The 23792-nt window shown below is 44.1% G+C and overlaps 1 protein-coding gene across 5 annotated transcripts in view; it reads right to left on the bottom strand.

Annotated features, from left to right (window-relative positions):
• PDSS1 (decaprenyl diphosphate synthase subunit 1) overlaps positions 1-15099 on the bottom strand; it is a 55179-nt gene extending 40080 nt beyond the window's left edge. For 2 of the 5 annotated variants that reach the window (XM_055274954.2, XM_055274952.2), the window contains exons 1-5: positions 13138-15099; positions 8799-8831; positions 6255-6319; positions 5603-5711; positions 873-1003 (exon numbers count right to left, since the gene is read on the bottom strand). In XM_055274954.2, the coding sequence (XP_055130929.2) occupies positions 873-1003; positions 5603-5711; positions 6255-6319; positions 8799-8831; positions 13138-13605 (806 nt within the window). In that variant the 5' untranslated portion in view covers positions 13606-15099. The other 3 variants (XM_063637318.1, XM_055274953.2, XM_055274955.2) reach the window with 3 other exon arrangements.
• Between the last annotated feature and the right edge of the window lie 8693 nt (positions 15100-23792).

Here is a 23792-nt window from a genome sequence, read left to right as displayed (position 1 = left end):
TTTATGGGCTGGGCACGGTGGCTCACGCCTGTAATCCCAGCACTTTGGGAGGCCAAGGTGGGTGGATCACATGAGTTCAGGAGTTTGAGACCAGCCTGGCCAACATGGTGAAACCCCGTCTCTAACAAAAATACAAAAAAAAAAAAAATTAGCCGGGCACGGTGGCTCATACCTTGAGACCACATCCTGGCTAGCATGGTGAAACCCTGTCTCTACTAAAAATACAAAAAATTAGTAGGGCGCAGTGGCAGGCGCCTTAGTCCCAGCTACTCAGGAGGCTGAGGCAAGAGAATGGTGTGAACCCGGGAGGCGGAGCTTCCAGTGAGCAGAGATCACGCCACTGCACTCCAGCCTGGGCGACAGAGCAAGACTCCGTCTCAAAAAAAAAAAAAGATGCCAGACTAGATTCCAGAGTGACTTGAGTGACTTAAAGTCAGAATCTAAACATCACGAAGTGAATTTTTAGGTACATGCTACTTTTTTTTTTAAGACAAGAGTCTCGCTCTGTCGCCCAGACTGGAGTGCAATGGCGTGATCTCGGCTCACTGCAACCTCCGCCTCCCAGATTCAAACAATTCTCCTGCCTCAGCCTCCCAAGTAGCTGGGATTACAGGCACCTGCCATCACGCCCAGCTAAGTTTTTTGTATTTTTAGTAGGGACGGGGTCTCACCATGTTGGCCAGGCTGGTCTCAAACTCCTGATCTCACGATCCGCCCGCCTCGGGCTCCCAGAATGCTGGGATTATAGGCATGAGCCACCACGCCCAGCCAATGTATGCTAATTCTTAAATGGGAAATGAAACAGTAAGTAACCTTGGGAAGAAAGACTTCCCAAATATAAAAACAAGAAAGGAATGAAAAAAAGAGCTCACCGGGAGTTGTTATGATGAATATTGCATGCTCGGGCCATTAGTGCCACAATAATTGGTCGAAAGGCTTTCCCTTTTCCATCAAAGTAGTACTCAGACATTTCCTTAAGTTCTGATGTTGATATAAGCAGTTCCTGAAATAAAGTTTCTCCGTGTCACAATGGCATCAAAAACTGCACAGAAAGCCAACAGGATTTTTTTTTTTTTTTTTTTTTTTTTGAGACGGAGTTTCGCTCTTGTTGCCCAGACTGGAGTGCAATGGCATGATCTCAGCTCACTGCAACCTCTGCCTCCCGGGTTCAGGCGATTCTCCTGCCTCAGCCTCCCAAGTAGCTGGGATTACAAGCACCCGCCGCAACGCCTGGCTAATTTAGTAGAGATGGGGTTTCACCATGTTGGCCAGGCTGGTCTCAAACTCCTGACATCAGGTGATCTACCTGCCTCGGCCTCCAAATGTTGGGATTACAGGCGTGAGCCATCGCACCTGGCCAGGATTTCTTCTACAAAACTTTGGTTTGATTTAAGTGTACTCGTTTCAATTGAGAAATTCAACACTCCATGGGCGAGGCTCCCAGGCTGCAGGGCCATCCACCTGGCTGTCTTGCAGGCTAGAACATAAACAATGCCTGGATCAGCCCCAGGTGGCCTCAGTGCTAGAACAGGTACTGCCACCTGCCCCCGCTGACAGCATCAGACACCAGATGACTCCAAGAGACAGCAGGAGGGGAAGAAAGCACTAGGTGGCTAAGGGACTCTGGGCTCATTGACAGCCAGACAGTGCAAGCAACAGGGGCTGGTTTGCAGCTTGAAAGATGGAGGCGGGAGGAGAAAGATGGGGAAGGTGGAAGCCAGTGGCCGTCAGGAGCCTGTGAAGCAGGTCAGCGGGGTGGGGTGTCCTGGGTAGGGTGGCAAAGTTGTTTTTTTTAAATTTTTTATTTTAATTTTTTTTAGAGACAAGGTCTTGCTCTGTCACCCAGGCCTCAGGGCAGTGGCACGATCATAACTCACTGCAGCCTCAAACTCCTAGGGGCAAAGCTGTTTATGAGGGGCAGGAAGACAGGCCACAGCCAAGGAGAAGAAGCAGGGCTCAGTCCATCTGGCTTGGCCTTTATTTGGCAAAAGACATTTTGAGGGTTCATAGAGGCCCATGTAAGCGCACAGAGCCCATATAAGGCATGGGCTGCCAGATTATAAGGAGCCTACAACTGAACTGGAGAGAGTAACATTTTGCAAATATGAAACAATCAATGACGAATACAGTGGTAGCGTGAACAATGCTGTACATTAAATATATTGAAAGTTCAGGGAAGGAAGAGATCAGTGCAGGCTAGAAAAACCAAGTATTTCATGGAGGAGATGGGCTTTGATGTGGGATCAGAAGCCTAAACAGGGTTCTGATTCACAAAGAGGGCGAGAGCCTTCCAGCTGACGGGTGTGTGTCGCTTGTATCTGCCACTCCAGGACATGCTTGACTAAGTTGGAGTTTATCCCCTGGATGCAGTGGGAGCCAATGAACCCCCAGTCCGGCACAGGTGAACACAACAAAGTGGGCCCATCGTTAACTCAGTAAATTACCGACTTAGTGCCAGGCACTCTATCAGACACAGAGGTCACAAAGGTAAGACAAGCCTTGCCTACAAGGAGTCTACAGGGTCTAGATAGGGAGAAGTAAAATGATCATTGCCATTGACACAACACAGTGTGATGGGTGTGGTGCTGTCACCCAGGTAAGCCATCACCTCGGAAGCTGAGACAGGGAGGAGAAGAGCACCAATGAAAGGACTAGGGGCATGAATTGCCTGGCCTGGGACAGTGGGGACTGACAAGAGGCAGACTAGAAGGACATGGAGGAGAAGGAGAGGGACAAGTCCTGGGTTCTTCCCAGGTTCCCCAAGGAACAGGAAAACAGCAGAACAAACAACTCGTGGGGGAAAAGTAGGGTCTCAGCTGAGTTGTCTGAGACCGTCATGTCCGCCCCATGGCGTTCCCGGTGAGCAGTTAGCTACCTGGGTGTGGGAGATGTGATTCAACCTGGAGTAGTGATATTATTTGGGAGACGTAAGTATGGACACAGGTATATAATGAATAGAGAGAGAAGGGGGCCCACAGCACCCCAGGGAACGGCAAAATTAAAGGAAGTTAGCTGGAGGTGATGAACCGAAGAACTGCCTCAGGATAAGGAGGGGGAAGAAAGTGCAGAGTGAAGGGAACCATGTTTCAAAGAGGGGTTACAGTCAATAGTGCCCAATGGTCAGAAAACCAGGAAGTGTCTGTTACAGTAGATAGCTAGTCAGGCATGAGCAGGGCAGGAGAGGGCTCCCCCACCCACAACAGGAAGGCGACCATCAGGTAATGGCCAGGCAGTTGTTAACTGTGTCGCTAAAATACTAACTGGTCACAGCTGGTGCCAAGGGAAGGCAGTCTCTCAATAGATACAAAAACCTGAAACTGGTGATCAGCTTCCCAATAAGATCTCAGGAGTTGGGTGAGTCGGCTCAATCATGCACACTAAGAGGCAAAATGGCAGAGCTTAACTGGTATATGTCCTTCTAGGAACACTGGGACTGGTATGGCAAGAATGCCTCAAGTGAGCATGCACAAAACTCCGGTAAACACACAGCATGCTCCCCTGCCCAACACTGGCGGGCCACTGCGCATGCGGGCAGCCCATCCCACGGGAAGAATCCGGGGAGACGGGATGCAAGTCCCTGGAAGTATGCCAACATCTAAAACCCAAATTCCAAGGTCAAACCACACACTTTTTTTCAGGTCACCAGCTTGGCCCTCTTCCAAGTGTACTTTACTTCCTTCCCTTCCTACTCTACACTTTTTAATAAACTTTCTTTCTCTCCTGCTCTAAAACTTGCCTCCGTCTCTCCTTCTGCTGTAGGCCCCTCAGTCGAATTCTTTCTTCTGAGGAGGCAAGAATTGAGGTTGCTACAGACCTGTACAGATTTGTTGCTGGTAACACATCCATTGGATTTAGCACAGGGAAGCTATCAGTGACCCAAGCAAAACCAGCTTCAGAGGAGAGGCTGGAAAGGGGGCCCCAGTGCAATAGTGGAGGGACCATGAAGGCGCTGGAGAAAGGCAGAGGGCAGGGGATACTGTGATGGAACGGAGGGAGTGAAGCACCGGGTCAGTGGATGGGCCTTTTAAAAATGCAGGTGAAGAAACTGAACACCCAATGGACATGGAAGAGACCATGCCAATGAAAGTTTGCAGACAGAGGGAGAGGCCATGTCTGGGGGAGTTCCTAAGGAACTGGGGAGGTGGCTAAGGGACTGCCCTTAGAGAGGGAAGGGACATGACTTCCACGGGTGGGAGGAGAGCAGGAAATCGCCAGAGAAGGCGCAGGCAAGCTGGCCAATTGCGACAGAGCAGGAGCTGAAGGAGTTCTTCCTCCACAGCCCCTATTGTCTGTGAAACTGGAAGTGGTGTTGCCATCAGAATATGAGAGTCGTCAGTGTACTGGGGACTTGGGGAGGAAAGGAGGAAAGTGAGGACTTGTAAAGTGTGAGCAAGCTGATGGGGGCATATGGACATTTCTGGGCAGCATTTTATTCTTTTATTTTCTTTCTTTTTTTTTTTTTGAGATGGAGTCTTGCTCTGTCACTCATGCTGGAGTGCAATGGTGGGATCCCAGCTCACTGCAACCTCCACCTCCTGGGTTCAAGCAATTCTCCTGCCTCAGCCTCCCAAGTAGCTGGGATTACAGGTACACGCCACCACGCCCAGCTAATTTTTGTATTTTTAGTAGAGATGGAGTTTCACCATGTTGGCCAGGCGCTTGAACTCCTGACCTCAAGTGATCCTGGCCTTCCAAAGTGCTAGGATTATAGGTGTGAGCCACCGCGCCCAGCCAATTTTTTTCTAAAGACAGAAAAAATGTCTTGCTCTGTCACTTAGGCTGGAGTACAATGGCAGGATCATGGCTCACTGCAGCCTCAAACTCCTGGGCTTAAGCAGTCCTCTTGCTTTGGCCTCCTAAATTGGTGGGATTACAGGCACGAGCCACGGTGCCCCACCACGTGAGGCTGGCAACTACTGAAAGTTTTCAGGAAAAAGAGTTGAATGAAGAAAACCATATTTGGGGCAGACTGGCAATGACATTCAGAATTAGATAAGGAAGAGACAGCTGGAGTCACTGGGAGGTGGTGGGTTTTAAGAGGAAAGGTGGGATAACTCATTGGACAAGCATGAGCTACCTGGACCATTTTTTTTCTTCAGGTTCCCAACCCTGCCATAACCTCTTTCTGGACATAAATACATATTGCATTCTTCATATTGCCTGGCACTGGGTCACGTGTTCTTGCTCAAGAAACATTGGAAACTTTGACCATACGTGAATCAAGATTACAAACCTGCGTTGTTTTTTTGTAATCCCAGCAATTTGAGAGGCCAAGGCGGGTAGGTCACCTGAGGTCACGAGTTCAAGACTAGCCTGGCCAACATGGCAAAACCCCGTCTCCACTAAAAATACAAAAATTACCCAGGCGTGATGGCGCACGCCTATAATCTCAGCTACTCAAGAGGCTGAGGCAGGAGAATTGCATGAACCCGGGAGGCGAGGGTTGCAGTGAGCTTAGATTACACCACTGCACTGAAGCCTGGGTGACAGAGTGAGACTCCAGCTCAAAAAAATTAATAATTATAAGAATAAAAAATAAAATAAAATTTTAGTAAGTTTTGGTAAGCTAAAACGTTACATCACAGCAGAATAAAAAACTCACCTTTCTAATATCCTCATACAGACCTTTCAAGTCTCTCCAACCGAGTTTGAAAGGATCGGTGTATTTTTCACCACTGTGTGTTTTACTGTCTGGGGTTGTGTGATGAAACCTGGGACATGCAAAAATGCACATGACTTCATTTTCAAGTAAGTTTTATATACATATATATTTAGTAGACTCAGATACGGAAAATTCAGCCCAAATACTTGCTAGAAATTAATCATGAATCTGAAAAGGTCATTATAATTTGGAAAAACATACAGAATTCTGTTCTTGCTAAATGACAGATCAATAGATCACTTTTATAAATAGGACCTTGAGAACCCACAAAATCAAAGATAGACTAAACTATGTTCATTGTGTTCTGGGTTGAGCTCAAACTTTACTATATTCCTGTTTTTTGAATAGGCAGAGATCTATAATTTAGAATAGAAATTTACAGGCAATATAATTAATAATTTTAGGCCGGGTGCTTATGTCTGCAATCCCAGCACTTTGGGAAGCTGAGGGTGGGAGGATCGCTTGAGGCCAGCAGTTCAAGACCAGCCTGGGCAACATAGTGAGCTCCCCATCGCTACAAAAAACATTTTTAAATAACAATAAATTTAAAAATGGATAATTGTAGTAGCTGCAGTATGGACTGTAAACTTACCGTGATATACTATATACATTTGGACAGGCAGATGTTAAATGCTTCACAACATTAATATAGGGTATCTATAAAACAAAAATGTCAAGAAACTTTTAAGAATATTCCTGAAAAACTGTAACATTGGATGATAAAACCCCCATAATTATAACCTTTATCTTCTAATCACCCATTTATAGGTAGATTGCAAACTTTAGAGGAAGAATAATTTAAAAAGTTTCCTTTTGTTATTACAAAATACTTGTCATTGCAGAAAACATAAATAAGAAAAAAGGAGAAAATAAAAACCATCTTCAGTCCATCCCCTCCCCCAAAGAAAGCCAATTTCCATAATCATATCTATCTTTCCAGACCTGAAAATTAGTTTTAAAACAATTTCCTTCCATTTAACTAAGATTGGTCAGAGGAAAAAGATTTCAATAGCAAGGAAGGAATTTATATTTATACAAACACTGTCTATTTTAAGTTCTTGTTCCTCAACATATTTTGGAAATGGGAGAACAGAGTTTGAAAGCACATAAACCAGGGTGTTAAAAGTAGTTATTCTGGAATGAATCGGATTGTGGGGGTGTTTTGTTTTATTCCTTCTTTTGGTAGATATTTTCTGATTCTTCTTTAATAAACATGTATCACTCTAGCCATATTTTATTTTATTTTTTTGAGACGGAGTCTCGCTCTGTCGCCCAGGCTGGAGTGCAGTGGCGCTATCTCGGCTCACTGCAGGCTCCACCCCCCGGGGTTCACACCATTCTCCTGCCTCAGCCTCCCGAGTAGCTGGGACTACAGGCGCCCACCACCACGCCCGGCTAAATTTTTTGTATTTTTAGTAGAGATGGGGTTTCACCGTGTTAGCCAGGATGGTCTCCATCTCCTGACCTCATGATTCGCCCGCCTCGGCCTCCCAAGGTGCTGGGATTACAGGCGTGAACCACTGCGCCTGGCACCATATTAAAATGACAATGAAAGTTGACTTTGCCAGACACCAGTCAAAGTAGTTGGCCTGAGTTTCATTCTTTCCCCCACAGCATTATGTATTCATTAAACCAGTAAGAACTTTCATGATGTCCCAGGCAATTACAATGTAACAAGAAAACAAAGTGACAATCCTCCCTCATGCTTTATATGACAACCATTATATGACAACCTATGTCTTTCAGTCTACATGGGTAATTAATTCATATGAGTTCAGTATTTTATTATAATACTTATAAATAAGGGCATCTTAATGGAAGAGTAAAACTTCTTCAGTAAGAGACTTAATAATTATTATCAGGTCTCTAGTAATAGTTACTATTGTTAGAAATCCTGAGCAAAAGTGATCCTCCTGCCATGGCCTCCCCAAGTGCTGGAATTACAGGTGTGAGTCACTGTGCTTGACCAAATAACTATGATTAGTTATAATAACTAACTGAACTATTCTAACTGAATAACTTTTTAGTTATTCAGTTAGAGACCTCTAATCTGGGTTGAAGGATTAAAATTACATAGCTAATTAATACAGGGGACGCTTTTTACCACCAAGTGGCCTAACAATTATTAGTAGCAGGGACTTTGGAAGACAGATCTCGGTTCAAATCTCAACATTTGTGTTACCTTGTGATGTCTTTCTGATAATACCTACTCATGGAGAGAGGTGGAATTTAGGGAGCATATGTAAAGCTCTTAGCTCAGAGCCTAGTACACAGTATACATTTAATACAGTATCTATTCAATCAAGCTACTATTTTCTGCTTTAAAAGTACTTTAGAGCAGTTTTCCAAAGGGAGGTTAGAGGTGCTCGGAAAAGCAGTGAAGAATGAAAAGACAGGGGCAACAGTCATTTTCTAATTCCGATTTTGTTCCTTACCTTTCCTTCATACACTCTCTGAAAGTCAACCTTGCCTCTCATGAATTTACTTTTATTTCATTTTTCTAGGCTGGAGTGCAGTGGTGCAATCATAGCTCACTGCAGCCTCAATCTCCTGGGCTCCAGCTACCTTCCCACCTCAGCCTCCTGAGGAGCTGGGACTACAGGAACATGCCACAACACATAGCTGATTTTTAGAAACGAGGTGTATTAGTACGTTTTCACATTGCTATAAAGAAATACCCAAGACTGGGTAATTTATAAAAGAAAGAGGTGTAATTGACTCACAGTTCTAAACGGCTAGGGAGGCCTCAAGAAACTTACCTACAATCATGGCAGAAGGAAAAGGGAAAGCAAGGCACCTTCTTCACTAGGCAGCAGGAAGGAGAATGAACACAGAAGGAACTACCAATCACTTGTAAAACCATCAGATCTCATAATAATTCACTATAACAAGAACAGCATGGGGGAATCCGCCCCCAGGATCCAATTACCTGCACATAGGCCCTCCTTTGACACATGGGGATTAAAATTCGAGATGAGATTTGGGTAGAGACACAGAACCAACCACATCATTCTGCCCCTTGCTCCTCCCAAATCTCATATCCTTATTTTTCAAAACCAATCATTCCTTCCCAACAGTCCCCAAAAGTCTTAACTCATTCTAGCATTAACTCAAAAGTCCAAGTCCAAAGTCTTACCTGAGACAAGTCAAGTCCCTTCCACCTATGAACCTGTAAAATCAAAAACAAGTTAGTTACATCCAAGATACAATGGGGGTACAGGCATTGGTTAAATGTTCCCATTCCAAATGGTAGAAACTGGCCAAAACGAAGGGGCTTACAGGCCTCATGCAAGTCCAAACCCAGCAGGGCAGTCATTACTTAAAGCTCCAAAATGATCTTTGACTCCATGTCTCACATCTAGGTCACACCGATGCAAAGGGTGGGCTCCCAAGAACTTGGGTGGCTCTGCCTCTGTGGCTTTGCAGGGTTCAACCCCCACTGCTACTCTCATGGGCTGGCATTGAGTGCCTGCAGCTTTTCCAGATGCACGGTGGAAGCTGTTGGTGGATCTACCATTCTGGGGTCTAGAGGATGGTGGCCCTCTTTTCACAGCTCCATTAGGTAGTGCCCCAGCAGGGACTCTGTGTGGGGGCTGCAACCCCACATTTCCTTTCTGCACTGTCCTAGCAGAAGTTCTCCATGAGGGTTCTCCCCCCTTCAGCAGACTTCTGCCTGGGCATTGAGGCGTTTCCATACACCCTCTGAAATCTAGGCAGAGGTTCCCAAATTGTTGTCTTCTGTGCACCTTGCAGGCTCAACAGCACATGGAAGCCACCAAGGCTTGGGGCTTAAACCCTCTGAAGCAATGGCCCAAGCTGTACCTTGGCCCCTTTTAGCTACTGCTGGGAAGCAGGGCACCAAGTCCCAAGGGTGCTGTTGCACAGAGCAGCAGGGCCCTGGGCCCAGCCCATGAATCCATTTTTCCCTCCTAGGCCTCCTGGCCTGTGATGGGAGGGGCTGCAGAGAAGGTCTCTGACATGCTCTGGAGACATTTTCCCCATTCTCTTGGCTATTAACATTCGGCTCCTTGTTACTTATGCAAATGCCTGCAGCCAGTTTGAATTCCTCCCCAGGAAATTCTTTTCCAGCACATCTTCAGGCTGCAAATTTTCCAAACATTTATGCTCTGCTTCCCCTTTAAATTTAAGTTCCAATTTCAGATAATCTCTCTCAGGCTCAAAGTTCCACAGATCTCTAGGGTGGGGCAAAATGCCGCCAGTCTCTTTGCTAAAGCATAGCAAGAGTGACCTTTGCCCAGTTCCCAGGAAGCTCCTCATCTCCATCTGAGACCACCTCAGCCTGGACTTCATTGTCCATATCACTTTCAGCATTTTGGTCAAAGCCATTCAACAAGACTCTAGGAATTTCCAAACTTTCCTATATCTTCCTTTCTTCTTCTGAGCCCTCCAAACTATTCCAACTTCTGCTTGTTACCCAGTTCCAAAGTAATTTCCACATTCTCAGGTATCTTATATCAATGCCAACTACTTTGGTACTAATTATCTGTATTGGTCCGTTCTCACACTGCTATAAAGAAATTACCCATGACTGGGCAATTTATAATTATAGGAAAGAGGTTTAATTGACTCACAGTTCTGAATGGCTGGGGAGGCCTCAGAAACTTACAATCATGGTGGAAGAAGGAGAAGGAGAAACAAGCACCTTCTTCACAAGGCAGCAGGAGAGAGAATGAACACAGGAGGAACTACCAAACACTTATAAAACCATCAGATCTTGTGAGAACTCCCTATCATGAGAACAGCATGGGGGAATCCACCCCCATGATCCAATTACCTCCACCTGGTCCCTCCCTTGACCCTCCCTGGTCCCCAAATGTAATTGGGGATTACAATTCGAGATAGATGTGGGTGGGCACACAGAGCCAAACCATATTAGGAGGTCTCACCAAGTTGCCCAGGCTGGTCTCGAACTCCTGAGCTAAAGCGATTCTCCTGCCTTGGCCTCCCAAAGTGTTGAGATTACAGGTGTGAGCCACCACACTCAGCCAAAGAGAAAGTGCTGGGTAAGAATCAAATACATGGCCATGTGCCAATCCTCAAGTGGAGTGGGGGAGGGGGGATTGCTTGAGTCCAAGAGTTCAAGACCAACCTGGCCAACACAGAAAATCCCCATCTCTAAAAAAATAAATTAAAAAAAAATCAAAGATATACTGAGAAGTGATTTGGCACGATCACATGCACACTGGTTTTTATCCTATTACAATATTTGTTCACACTACTAGTGAAGTCAAAAGAATGTACAATCATTAGGAGGTAGTGGAGCTCTGGTGGAGAGCAAGACGTGGCTTAATTATTGCTGCTCTTTGTCCCTGTGGCTTAGTTATTGTAGTTCTGTGTCCCCAAGGACTATCAGGCCCTAAGAGACTAGAAGTAACCAAAACACACATGCTTGAGGCAGACACCAGAATGCTAACATATTAACGTACAGTGAAAAGCATCACTGACACACACATCAGAAATACATGGTCTTGGCATCATGAGTCCACACAATCCCTCCTTGTCGTCATTTGGGCAGACAGGGAGGCCATAAAGCATATTCTCTCCAGAAAAGCACACTTTCCCTGGCTAAGGTTGCTTGGTGGGCAAGAAACTTTTTTAAAAAGAAGTGTCAGGCCAGGCGTGGTGGCTCACGCCTGTAATCCCAGCACTTTGGGAGGCCGAGGAGGGGGCGGATCACTTGAGGTCAGGAGTTCCAGACCAGCCTGGGCAACATGGTGAAATGCCGTCTCTACTAAAAATACAAAAATTAGCTGGGCCTGTAATCCCAGCTACTTGGGAATCTGCAGCAGGAGAATCGCTTGAACCTGGGAGGTGGAGGTTGCAGTGAGCCGAGATTCCGCCACTGCACTCCAGCCTGGGTGACAGAGTGAGACTCTGTGTCAAAAAAAAAAAAAAAAAAAAAAGAAGCAGCAGCAGCATGTAGTGGCCTAAAAGTGTGGATGCACCCATCTATCTCTTCAAACACTGGCTTCATCTGTGGAACTAGAAATATCTGAAGTCTGGAGAAAACAGTCCTGAAATGGATCACAGCAAAGCCTACCTTCCTCCTCTAAGCCTCTTTTTCCACGTGCCCCTCGCCCCCCATATTCTGTTCTCTTTACTGTCTAGCGTTGTCTAGTTGCCCAGCTGCCATTTGGTCTCCAAATGTCTTTTTTGCTTTGGATTTTTTAGAGACAGAGTCTCACACTGTTGCCTAGGCTGGAGTGCATTGGCACTATCATAATAAACAGCTCACTGTAATCCTGAACTCCTGGGATCGAACGATCCTCCTCCCTCAGGCTCCTGAGTAGCTAGAACTACAGGTATGCACCACCCCACCTGGTGAATTTTTTCTATTTTTTTGTAGAGACAGAGTCTTGCTATGTTGCCTAGGCTGGTCCCAAACTCCTGGCCTCAACCGATTCTCCCACCTCAGCCTCCCAAAGTGCTGGGATTACAGGTGTGAGCCACTGCACCTGGCCCAAGCTTTGTTTTGGATAATTTGTGATATGCATCCACTTTGGTACAAAGTAGATATTTATAAGTGTTATATATTTCATACTGGGAAATGATGTTTGATGAGAACACGGACACATAAAGTATGCCAAATCTGAATTAAAAGAGTACTAAATTCAAATAAACTTAAATAACAGTGAGTCCATAGATTTTGCACGGTTATGCTAATAGCATGGGCCTACCCCATGGCACACTGAGAATCATTACAAAGTGCAGAAGGGCTCACAGTGTCCATTTACAGGGACTAAACTGACCAGAAAGGGAGAAAAAGGAGATTGGAACCCAAAGGCAGCAGAGGAGACCCTGAAAGAATGGGCTATCGCTGAGATTCTGACTTCAGATGACTCCAGGGTTTCTCTCCTCCTGACGGCCTCGGGCCTTTCTCCCTCCAGTGTCATTCCAGCCCCATCCAGGTGTGCTCTCCTCCCGAAGCCACTGCTGGACAACTAATGTCCGGTCCACCCTAGCACCAGCCCTGCATTCTCCGCAAGACCTTTTCGGACTATTCCGAGGCCGATTCGATCCTCCGTTTCACGGAGAGAGATCTGAGCACCTTTGGCTCTAAAATTTCAGGCAAGATCTGTCTTCCTCTAACTCCAAAGTAAATAGCTGCAGTCGCTCTCCAGGCTTAACCTTGTCCACATAGCAGCGGTCAATCTGATCGCTCCTGCGCTTCCCCCAGGACCCGGCTCCCACCGCTTTCTCCACCCCCCCCCAAACGCTCCCGCGGTCCCCAGGACACCACTTTCTGCAACCCCGTATAGGGCGCCCCTACTTCAGTGCAACGCGCGGCTCCATCCCACCGCGGGCACTCCTCCGCTCCGGAGTCCCACCGCGGAGCTACCCCGTGCGCCCCCGCGTCGCGACGCACGTGCTCCCTGCTCCCATTCATTCCACCCACTGCTGTCATTGGAGCTGTGACCTCTGAGCCCCGCCGGGCGCGAGCCTCCCAACCTCACCTGCGCGAGGGCGTCGGCAGCGGCGCGCGGTCCCGGCGGTCCCGCAAGGCCGGGGGAGCTGGGCCCGGGGCTCCGCGCCGCCGACCTCCAGGAGCAGCCGCGCCGCCACCGCCACCAGCGCGAGGCCATGGTCGGAGTCTGAAAGTCGCGGCAGGGCGGCGGCTCCGCCTCTGGCCCGCGATCCTCCTCCCAAGACCCGGAGCCGGAAACCTGGCACAGGAAGCGCTTCGGCCACGCCCGGGCGCGCGGTTCGCTTTTCCCCGCGTGCGGTCCGGCTGTCGGCGCGGAGACTTCGGGTGCCTTCCCGTCCGCAGCCAACGGGGAGGGCGGCCGCTCCCGGGAGGCGACTGGGCAGGGGCTTGCGGAGACCTGGTCTGGGACCCCAAGCATGACCTTCCCCGGGGCGAGCCTCCTATCCCCACCCCTTCCCGGAAGCTGTGCAGGAGGACTGGCCACGCCTGCAGTCATAGCAAAAATGTCCCTGTGGGGACCTTTTATTAGCAAGAAATAGTACCGCGCACCACCCTTGCAGCCACTAACTCTTTTGTTCTGCGTGTTTAGGCAGAAACAGAGAATCGGGTTCCCGCTCCGTAGCCTAAGCCGGAGGCGACGGTTTCTGCTGCTGCTTCCCTTGGCAGTGACCTGCCACGCCCTGGTCGGCTGCCTTTTGCAATCTGTTCTTGAAGGAAATTCCAGCCCGTCGCATCTTCCTAGAAACAAGTCCGACCACGATCAGGGTTGTTGTGAAATAGGAGCTAAATTAGCCAGGTCTCATGACTTTCGGACTCTCTCCTCCGAACGCCTTATAGGTATAGTTTGGCAATCTTGCTCACACCTGGGTGTGAACCTGCGTGTACGCAGCCTGGGAGATATTGGAGTCTGTACAGGATTAGTACCCCTTATGGGTTAGAAAGGCCTTCTTTCCTTAGCTCTAAGGCCAGATCTCCTGCTGCTAAGAGACAATGTGTGCCGAACAGAAATTAAGTGATATAAACATTCAGCTCATGCACTCAAACACACAGAGCCAGTGAGATAGAGGGTAAGCATTAGTGATACAGAAATCCAATTTAGTCCTCAAACAATTCACTCTAATGAGGAAATAGACCAGCAAGTAGGTAATTGCAGTTCTCTGATTCATGTATTTTCTTGTTCTTGCGTTAGAGAATGCGGTAGCCTCATAGCTGGGTACATTAATTTTATATTTAATCGTGTGGGTTTTTTATGGAATGAAGACATCATAGACTATATAAAGACATCTATGAAAATAAGCCAGTTTGATGGTGTTTTTTGCATCTTGAAGAAAAGTATGTAAAAATATGCAAAGTGCTTTACGAGTAAAGACTGTTAATATGCACCTGTAGTTTATCTTGGTTTAGATTAGGTTTGTATATTAAGAAACATTCAACAGGTAGAATTTGCCAAGTAGAGTGTAACAGTAAGCACTTGGGTTGTACTTGATGCTATGACTAAGACATTATCATTTGCCCTTTTTTGTATATAAAGATAAGGAAACATATAGAGGAAATACCGTATGGTCAAATAAGTATCACACTCAAGCTCACCCAGTTGTCAAGTATGTCACTACACAATTTTGTCAGACCGTGTTCATTTAGAGTTTGCTTGGCCACATTAAAACAGAAAACATTGCTCTTAAAAAGATGCTGTAGGTCGGGCACAGTGGCTCAGCCTGTAATCCCAGCACTGTGGGAGGCCAAGGCAGGTGGATCACTTGAGGCCAGGAGTTTGAGACCAGCCTGGCCAACATGGTGAAACCTGTCTCTACTAAAAATACAAAAATGAGTTGGGCATGGTGGTGCATGTTCGGTAATCCCAGCTACTTGGGAGGCTGAGGCAGGAGAATCACTTGAACTTGGGAGGCAGAGGTTGCAGTGAGCCGAGATTGTGCCACTGCACTTCGGCCTAGGTGACAAAGTGAGACTCTGTCTTTAAAAAAAAAAAAGAAAAAAAGATGCTGTAGTATTGCAAGGCTAAGTAGGGACAGCAGATGAAGTTCCTCAAGACTTCCAACATTACTGTATAGCTAAACTCTTGAGAAGAAACAGTAACCTACCAATTGGAGATGCAGAATTCACAAGTACTTTTGACTCAACTAGGCCAAGCACGAGTTGAGGAAGTTAAAAACATTATGTGAGTTGTGCAGGTAACTGCTAAAGAACAGACTTCTCTTGTGCAGTCTGAAAACAACTTTAGTCTATTTTACTGCCCTTAGACAAATGAAAAGAGCCAGTACAGATGGATCAAAATGGCCTATGTGTAACTGAAAGTGACCAAGGCTGTCGTATTGATGTCAGTGTTAGGTACCCTTGAAGACATTTTCTTGCCATATTGATGATACTGTTTAAAACATGATATCTACAATAGGACCAGGTTTTATAGCCAAAGAGATTGTAAATATAGTACCAGGCCAGACACAGTGGGTCATGCCTGTTATCACAACACTTTGGGAGGCTGAGGTGGCAGGATTGCTTGAGATCGGGATGTCAAGAACAGCCTAGGCGACATAAGCAAGACCCTGTCTGTACAAAAAATAAAATTAGCCGGGCGTAGTGGTGTGTTCCTGTAGCCCTAGCTACTCAGGAGTCTGAGGCGGGGAAATTTGCTTGAGCCCAGAACTTCGAGAGTTTGAGGCTGCAGTGAGTTGTGATCGTGCCACTGCACTCCAGTGTAGATGAAAGAGTGGGACACTATCTCCAAATAAATAAATAAATAAATAAATAAATAAATAAGTAAATAATCCTGTGTATTACTGTGTCTTGATTTACAGTATTCTGTAAAACATCTCATCCCGATATTACTAAATAAATGATCAATGAATTATCCAAATTATCTTACTCTGGTAGGCACATTTATTGAGAGAAAAGGTTCAAACATTTGCAGTGAAAGGTTAGTTTCACTAACCTTTTTTTGTTGTTGTTAGTTTTTGTGGATTTCATAGTCTTTATGCAAAACTGAATTCTAAAGAATTTAATTTTGCCAGTACTGATTTTCCTGAGATCTTAAGATAAGGGGTTAGTATGCTTTTGGAATTTTCTCTGGGGTTTTTAGTCTATGACTTATTAGCTTGTTAAAGCATCACATGGGTGAGGATTGGATATGCCTGAAATAGCCTTTTTTGTTCCATGGCTGGTGATCACATGTATTGACCAGCAGCTATCTTGCCGGGACGTGCATCAAGCAGTACAAAATTATAACTACTAATGGAACGTGATATGCTGCCCTTGCCCTACCAATGTTAGAGCATCATAAAGGAGATTGCGTTAATTATATGTTCTAGTTCATTCCACATAGAGGCTCTCCCACAAAAGCAGAAAATATACTGTTGGTTCTTCCACTTATAATCATATTGTCCAGTTTTCTGGTGTGAATGCTAAAATCTGCCACTTTTTGATTGACTACACATTTATTCCCCCAGATGCTACCTTATAATATATCATGGACTTAAGGGAACATATGAAGGGCTAAATGTGGCCCATATGGCCCATATTAGCCTGTTTTTATTACTCGTTTTAATAAGATAGAAAATTGCTGTTGTAACTGATATTTAGTTCACTTAAGCCTGGATGGAATAAATTGGCGTTACTCCAGACAGTAGAGCAAATTATTCTAATGCTACCTCTCTCCAGTGATTTGAAATGTTATTTTCACTATATAGGAAATTCTTTTATAGCTTTTGGTTGTTTCCGCACTTTTTATTGAGTTCCATTGATCTTTGTATCTATTTTTAGAATAGCAATGTTTTTTGTTATTGTATTCTTTTAATTTTTTTTTTTTTTTTTTTTTTGAGACGGAGTCTTGCTCTGTCGCCCAGGCTAGAGTGCAGTGGCATGATCTCGGCTCACTGCAAGCTCCACCTCCCAGGTTCATGCCATTCTCCTGCCTCAGCCTCCCGAGCAGCTGGGACTACAGGCACCCGCCACCATGCCCGGCTAATTTTTTGTATTTTTAGTAGAGACGGGGTTTCACTGTGTTAGCCAGGATGGTCTTGATCTCCTGACCTTGTGGTCTGCCCGCCTTGGCCTCCCAAAGTACTGGGATTACAGGCTTGAGCCACTACGCCTGGCCTCTTTTAATTTTTAATATAAGCAAACTTGTTTCTCTTAAAAAATTTATCTGTTTATTTTTCCAGATTTGCACACTAAGATTGTCTATTTCTTCAAAAAAATCCTGCTAGGCTATTAATTGGATTCCTATTATGTTTATTAAATAATTTGGTGACACATTTTGACAACAAATCTGTATCCAGAAACAGGTTTTTTTGTCCCTTAGTCTTCTGGTTTTATTAATACACCTACTCTCTTCTACTTTTTTTTTGTTTTAATTGCTTTGGATTGGAAAAACAGATGACGAGTTTAGGTGTTGTTTATAAAATAAGAGTAAATATGTTCTGAGAATTTAAAGTGTGTTCAAAGCTTTCTTTTCCTCTACAGCTTTTAAAATATGGTACATGTGTTTCAGTGTATGGACTTTATGAGACATGGTTTGTCTCTGCAGAAGCAATTTCTGAACTTTTAGCTTTGTGGTTGGGCGTCTATCAAATGTGGGATCTACAGCAGTTTTGTGCATCTAGTAAGCCATGTATTGCCTGGTCTTAAAGTTATTTATGTCTCTTGTATATCTGTTTCCTTTAGCTAATTGAGTTTCCAAAGGGCAGAGTGCATGTGATTATGTGCCTAATGGATTTTGGTTCCATTGAATTAACTAGTACTATACTTGTAATTCTATAATGCAGCTCACCTCCATTTAAAAATATATATTTGTTGGCTGGGCGCGGTGGCTCATGCCTGTAATCCCAGCACTTTGGGAGGCCGAGGTAGGAGGATCACTTGAGGTCAGGAGTTTGAGACCAGCCTGACCAACATGATGAAACCCCATCCTTACTAAAAATGCAAAATTAGCTGGGCGTGGTGGCACATGCCTGTAATCCCAGCTACATGGCAGGCTGAGGCAGGAAAATTGCTTGAAACTGGGAGGCAGAGGTTGCAATGAGCCGTGATCACACCATTGCACTCCAGCGTGAGCAACAAGAGAGAAACTCCATCTCAAAAAGAATATATATATATATATATATATATATATATATATATATATATGTTGAAATCTGATTTGCCTTCCATGAGTGAAGATCTTTGAAGACAGGGTATGTGTCTCCCTGTTTTAAACCTTTTGCATTTCCTAGGCTCTTGAACAGTTCCATGATGTACTGTCCTAAATGAATGTTGGCTAGATTGTGTTGAAATTACAAAGTAGCCTTTAAATAACAAAGCATGAAGAAAATAGTGACTTGAGTTTCTTGAAGAACCGTAGACTTTCTAAGGGATATTAGTGCTGTATATGCAACAAATGAGAACATTAAGAAGGATGTTTTGTTTTATCAGCTATGTTACCTGTGGATCCTGTTAAAATTATGTTCATAAAGTGGAAAACTGTATTTTGTCTATCTTTTTCCGAACCCTTTTCAAATCAAGAGAATGTCTTGTAGCAGTTTCAAGGGTTAGACATTAGTTTTTCACAATACAAATACTTAACTCACTAAAATATTTGTTTAAAATAATTTTTTAGAGTTATTATTAGTCTAATTATAAATGACTATCTGTTTAAAATTCAAATACTTGGAGATGTCATTCTTAGAAATCACACTGATACTCAGTTTCAACTTAAAGTTGTCTTACAAGAAAAACATGCTTTTGTAAAAAAGAGGAAAATGAGTTAAATTGTTATCTTACATATCCTTTATCTAATGGTCTGTAATAAATTCTAAATTTTTCTCTCATGACATAAATGAATTTGGGCTAAAAATAGGACTTTTTTCATAGTTTCTTAAATGAATTTGTCCTAGGAAAAATATTGTTTTACCATGCATCATAAGAAAGCCATAAAAATTTTAGAACCATCTAGTAGAACTAATTTTTCCCAAATAGCATAAACATAGACAGTATGGTACATCTCTTATGACAAAAATTAATAATATGTTTTCAGAAGAGGTTTATTCTTTGAATTTTCTTCCATTAAGTCTCTATTCTTAAAAATTATTAGGCCGGGTGCAGTAGCGCCATCCTGTAATCGTAGCACTTTAGGAGGCCAAAGCCGGAGGATCACTTGAGCCCAGGAGGTTAAGGCTGCAGTGAGCCATGATTGTGCCTCTGCACTCCAGCCTGGGTAACTGAGTGAGCCTGTGTCTCAAAAAAAAAAAAAAAAAATACTGAAAGATGACGTCGCTTTGTAAATTTCTTTTTCCTGCCTCAGGAAGTTCTAGATAATATTTTGGACCTTGATTTATCTGTTTCAGAAACAGACGATTTTATCCACCTTGTAAGTGGCGAAAAGACAGTGTTTGGATCCATTCCACTGGCCCACTGATATGGGGGCAACCAGGTAAGAGTAGCAACATCATAACTTCCCTTATGCAAATAGAATTACTTGATGGAAATGCTGTCCTACTAAAGAAATTATTTTGCATTAAGTTTTAAATTAGTGCATTGGGAGTTCAACAAGATGTGTCTAAAGGAATATGCCATCAGAAGATGTTTATAGATTAGCTGATGTGATTTCTTGCTGTGCTAAAGCTAAAGCCTAATTCTTTGAATGGAATTGAGAATACTGGGGCAGCATAAATATAAAATTTCTGTGGATTATTGCTAGAGAACTCATTCAGTGCACTTTTGGCATTTTTGGCAAAATGAAGTAGCACAATGTGTCAATATAAAAGGACAAGCCGGGTGCAGTAGCTCACACCTATAATCCCAGCACTTTGGGAGGCTGAGGCAGGCAGATCGCTTGAGCCTAGGAGTTGAAGATCAGCCTGGGCAACATGGTGAAACCCTGTCTCTACAAAAATTAGCCAGGCATGGTGACACGTGCCTGTGGTCCCAGCCAATTGGGTGGCTAAAGCAGGAGGATCGCTTGAGACTGAGAGGCAGAGGTTGCAGTGAGCCGAAGTTGTGCCACCACACTGCAGCCAGGGTGACAGACTGAGACCCTGTCTCAAAAAATAAATTAATATAAAACAGATAAAAAGAAGGACAAATAGATTATAATTATATCAAGATAGCCATAGAACAATGTACAACTACTAAAATGGGAGTAAATCAAGATTCCTTAGGGGTGTTACTTGTGGTGCAGAAATCAGGAAGGAATTAAGGAACATTCTGGAAATTAAGCAAGATGTTAAGCAAGAAATTAAGCAACAAATTCAGGGTATGGTATCTGACTAATTAAAAACAGAAACGGGAACATAGGACCAATTGTTGTGACTGTGACTTTCCTGTAAGCTAGATAAGATTAACACTCTCTGGTGGTTTGGGGGCTTTTTGGTAAGGCTGGTTTGCTCAGGAACAATTTTTAAGACAAATAGTAAAGTATCGTAGGGTTGGTGTAGGATTAAATTAGGAAATATATGTAAAGCGCTTAACATGTTAACAATTATTATAGCATCAGGTTCTGGTTTGCTGGGTTAGTTATATCCTTTCTTTTTCAAAGTCCTGTAGACTAAAAGACAAAGTAATCAAGCCATTAGGAGGACTTTAAGGGTCACCTGTGACAAACTTGAACATCAATTTCTTTTTCTTTTTATCTTTTAAGCTCAAGGGTACATGTGCAGGACATGTAGGTTTGTTACATAGGTAAACATGTGCCATGGTGGTTTACTGCACAGATCATCCCATCACCTAGTTATTTATTTATTTATTTAATGTATTTATTTTGAGATGGAGCTTTGCTCTGTCACCCATGCTGGAGTGCAGTGGCACAATCTCAGCTCACTGCAACCTCCGCCTCCTGGGTTCAAGCGATCCTCCTGCTTTAGCCACCCAATTGGCTGGGACCACAGGCACGTGTCACCATGCCTGGCTAATTTTTGTAGAGGCAGGGTTTTGCCATGTTGCCCAGGCTTATCTCGAACTCTCAGGTAGCTGGGATTACAGGCGCGCGCCACGACGCCAGGCTAATTTTTTTTTTTTTTGTATTTTCAGTAGAGACGGGGTTTCACCATGTTGGGCAGGCTGGTTTTGAACTCCTGACCTCAAGTGATCTGCCTGCCTTGGCCTCCCAAAGTGCTAGGATAATGGGCATGAGCCACTGAGCCCAACCCCCATCACCCAGTTATTGAGCTCAGCATCCATTAGCTGTTCTTGCTGATGCTCTCCTTCCCCAAAACCCCACTACAGGTGCCCAGTGTGTGTTGTTCCCCCTGGCGTATCCATGTGTTCTCAGTCAGTTGCAACTTATAACTGAGAAGATGCAGTGTTTGGTTTTCTGTTCCTGTGTTAGTTTGCTGAAGGTAATGGCTTCCAACTCCATCCATGTCCCTGCAAAGAACATGATCTTATTCCTTTTTGTGGCTGCCATTCCTTTTTATGGCTGCCATTCCTTTTTATGGCTGTCATGGGTCAGACCCTTGCCGATGTTCAGTGATTTACCAAGCGCACATTTCATGTGTATTATACTTTATGCATAATATGTATCTTACTCCGTTTGGGCTGCTATAACAAAATGCCTTGGACTGGGTAATTTATAAACAACAGAAGTTTATTGCTCCCGTTCTGGAGTTCAGGAAGTCCAAGATCAAAGCACCCACAGATGTGGTATCTTTTGAGGGTTCTCTGCTTCACAGATGGTGCCTTCTCACTTCGTCCTCACGTGGCGGAAGGGGAAGGCAGCTCTCTGGGGCCTCTTTTATAAGGACACGAACCCCATTCATGAGGATGGAGGCTTCATGACCTAATCGCCTCCTAAAGACCCTCTTGTCTAATACCATCACTTTGGTGACTGGGTTTCAACACAGGAATTTTGGGGGGATGAAAACTGTCAGACCATAGCAATGTGTTTTTATAAGATTTCCATTTAAAAAATTCCCCCCAAATATTCATGCTTAAAGGAATTATGAGTTATTTATTTTTACAGCATCTCTTTCTCTCTTTCTAATTTCATCTGGATGAAATGATACTATTGCATGTAGGCCTATAATTGTGTAAGTCTTTTTGCTTTTGGTGATTGGATATGACATTCCAGTCACAGACTACTGGTATCACTGGTATAATACTACTAACTTTTGTGGCTGTGACATGAATATTCAGTTTATCTGAATTCCAAGCCACAATCTTAATGGTTTAAATTGTCTCAAGTATTACTTCTATTAGGACAATAGTAGAATTTTCATCTCTAGATCTTCACATATGCAGAGATATTTCCATTGTGCTTTTATCCTAACATTTGCCCAGGAGCCACTGTGGTACAGTGAGAACAGTGCTAGATAGAAAAAAAGAATATGTGAAACCTAGAGCTGGCCCTGCAGGAACTCACTTTGTGACTTGGGCAAGTCACTTAAACAATCTGCCCCCCATTTTCACCATCTAAAATGAGGTTAGGCTGGGCGTGGTGGCTCATGCCTGTAATCCTAGCACTTTGGGAGGATTACTTGAGTCCAGGAGTTTGAGACCAGGCTAGGCAACATAGGGAGACCCTGTCTCTATAAAAACAAAACAAAACAAAACAAAAAAATTCGAAAAATAATTAGCTAGACATGGTGGTGCACACCTGTAGTCCCAGCTACTCGGGAGGCTAAGGTGGGAGGATTGCTTGAGCCCAGAGATCAAGGCTGCAGTGAGATATGATCATGCCACTGCCCTCCAACCTGGTCAGGAGAGTAAGACTCTGTCTCAAAAAAATAAAATAAAATAAAATAAAATGAGGTTAGACTAGAACCCCCTGTGTCTTTCAGTGTTAATATTGAGGAATGTGATTCAGTGGCTGTTCATGAAGTAAACATTTAGAATAATAGATTAAGCTCATGTGTTTTTTCAAAGTGACTACACTTTATTGGTCAAAAAAAGACTCATGAAAATAAATTTCCAGATTAGTATTGTGAATGGGTCCTGACTATACCAATATTCCAGTCAACCCCAAAACTACTTATTGGCCCTTTTCTGTGCCTACCATTGGACTACACTTTAAGGGGTCCAAGAGTAAAAAAGTATTTCTTTAAGTAATTAATTAATTAATATAGAGATGAGACCTTGCTATATTGCCCAGGCTGGTCTTGAATTCCGGGCTCAAGCAGTCTTCCCGCCTCGGTCTCCCACAGCGCTGGGATTACAGGTATGAACCACCATGTCCAGCCTGGGAGTAATAAGTATGTCATAGTTCCTGGTCCTAAGAAAATCAGTCTTTGAAGAAAAAATACTTAAACACATGGAACAAATGAACTATACAAAATCAGAGGTCAGTTAAAGAGAGATAGATCAGGTTAGCTTTATGGAGGAAGAGGAAATCGATCTTGAGTAGAAGGTTAGGTAAGATTTCAGTAGGGGGAGGAGAGAGAGTGGCTTGTGTGGCAGAGGGGAGAATAGCATCAACAAAGGCCCAGAGGGAGTGAGTGTGGGAGTCTATTGAAGGACAGCAGCCACAGGGCAGGGGCTCTCGTCACCCTGGTGTGGAATTCATCTTGACATCTAAACAACTGTTAAGTACAGCATTCCTTATGAGAAAGAAACGTGAATTCTATTTATTGATTGTATTTATGTTAAGGACCTATGCAAAATAAATAATTCATTCCCTCATTCAGGATTAAGTACAGGGAAAAAGTCATTATTGATGAGACAAGTGGGGAATCAAGAGTTTGGAGCCCCACAGCTCTCTCT

Source organism: Symphalangus syndactylus, chromosome 4 (assembly GCF_028878055.3).
Source record: "Symphalangus syndactylus isolate Jambi chromosome 4, NHGRI_mSymSyn1-v2.1_pri, whole genome shotgun sequence".
In the NCBI taxonomy this organism is placed as follows: Eukaryota; Metazoa; Chordata; class Mammalia; order Primates; family Hylobatidae; genus Symphalangus; species Symphalangus syndactylus.
Note: the sequence above shows the minus strand (reverse complement) of the source record. Positions and strands in the feature narration are given on the sequence as shown.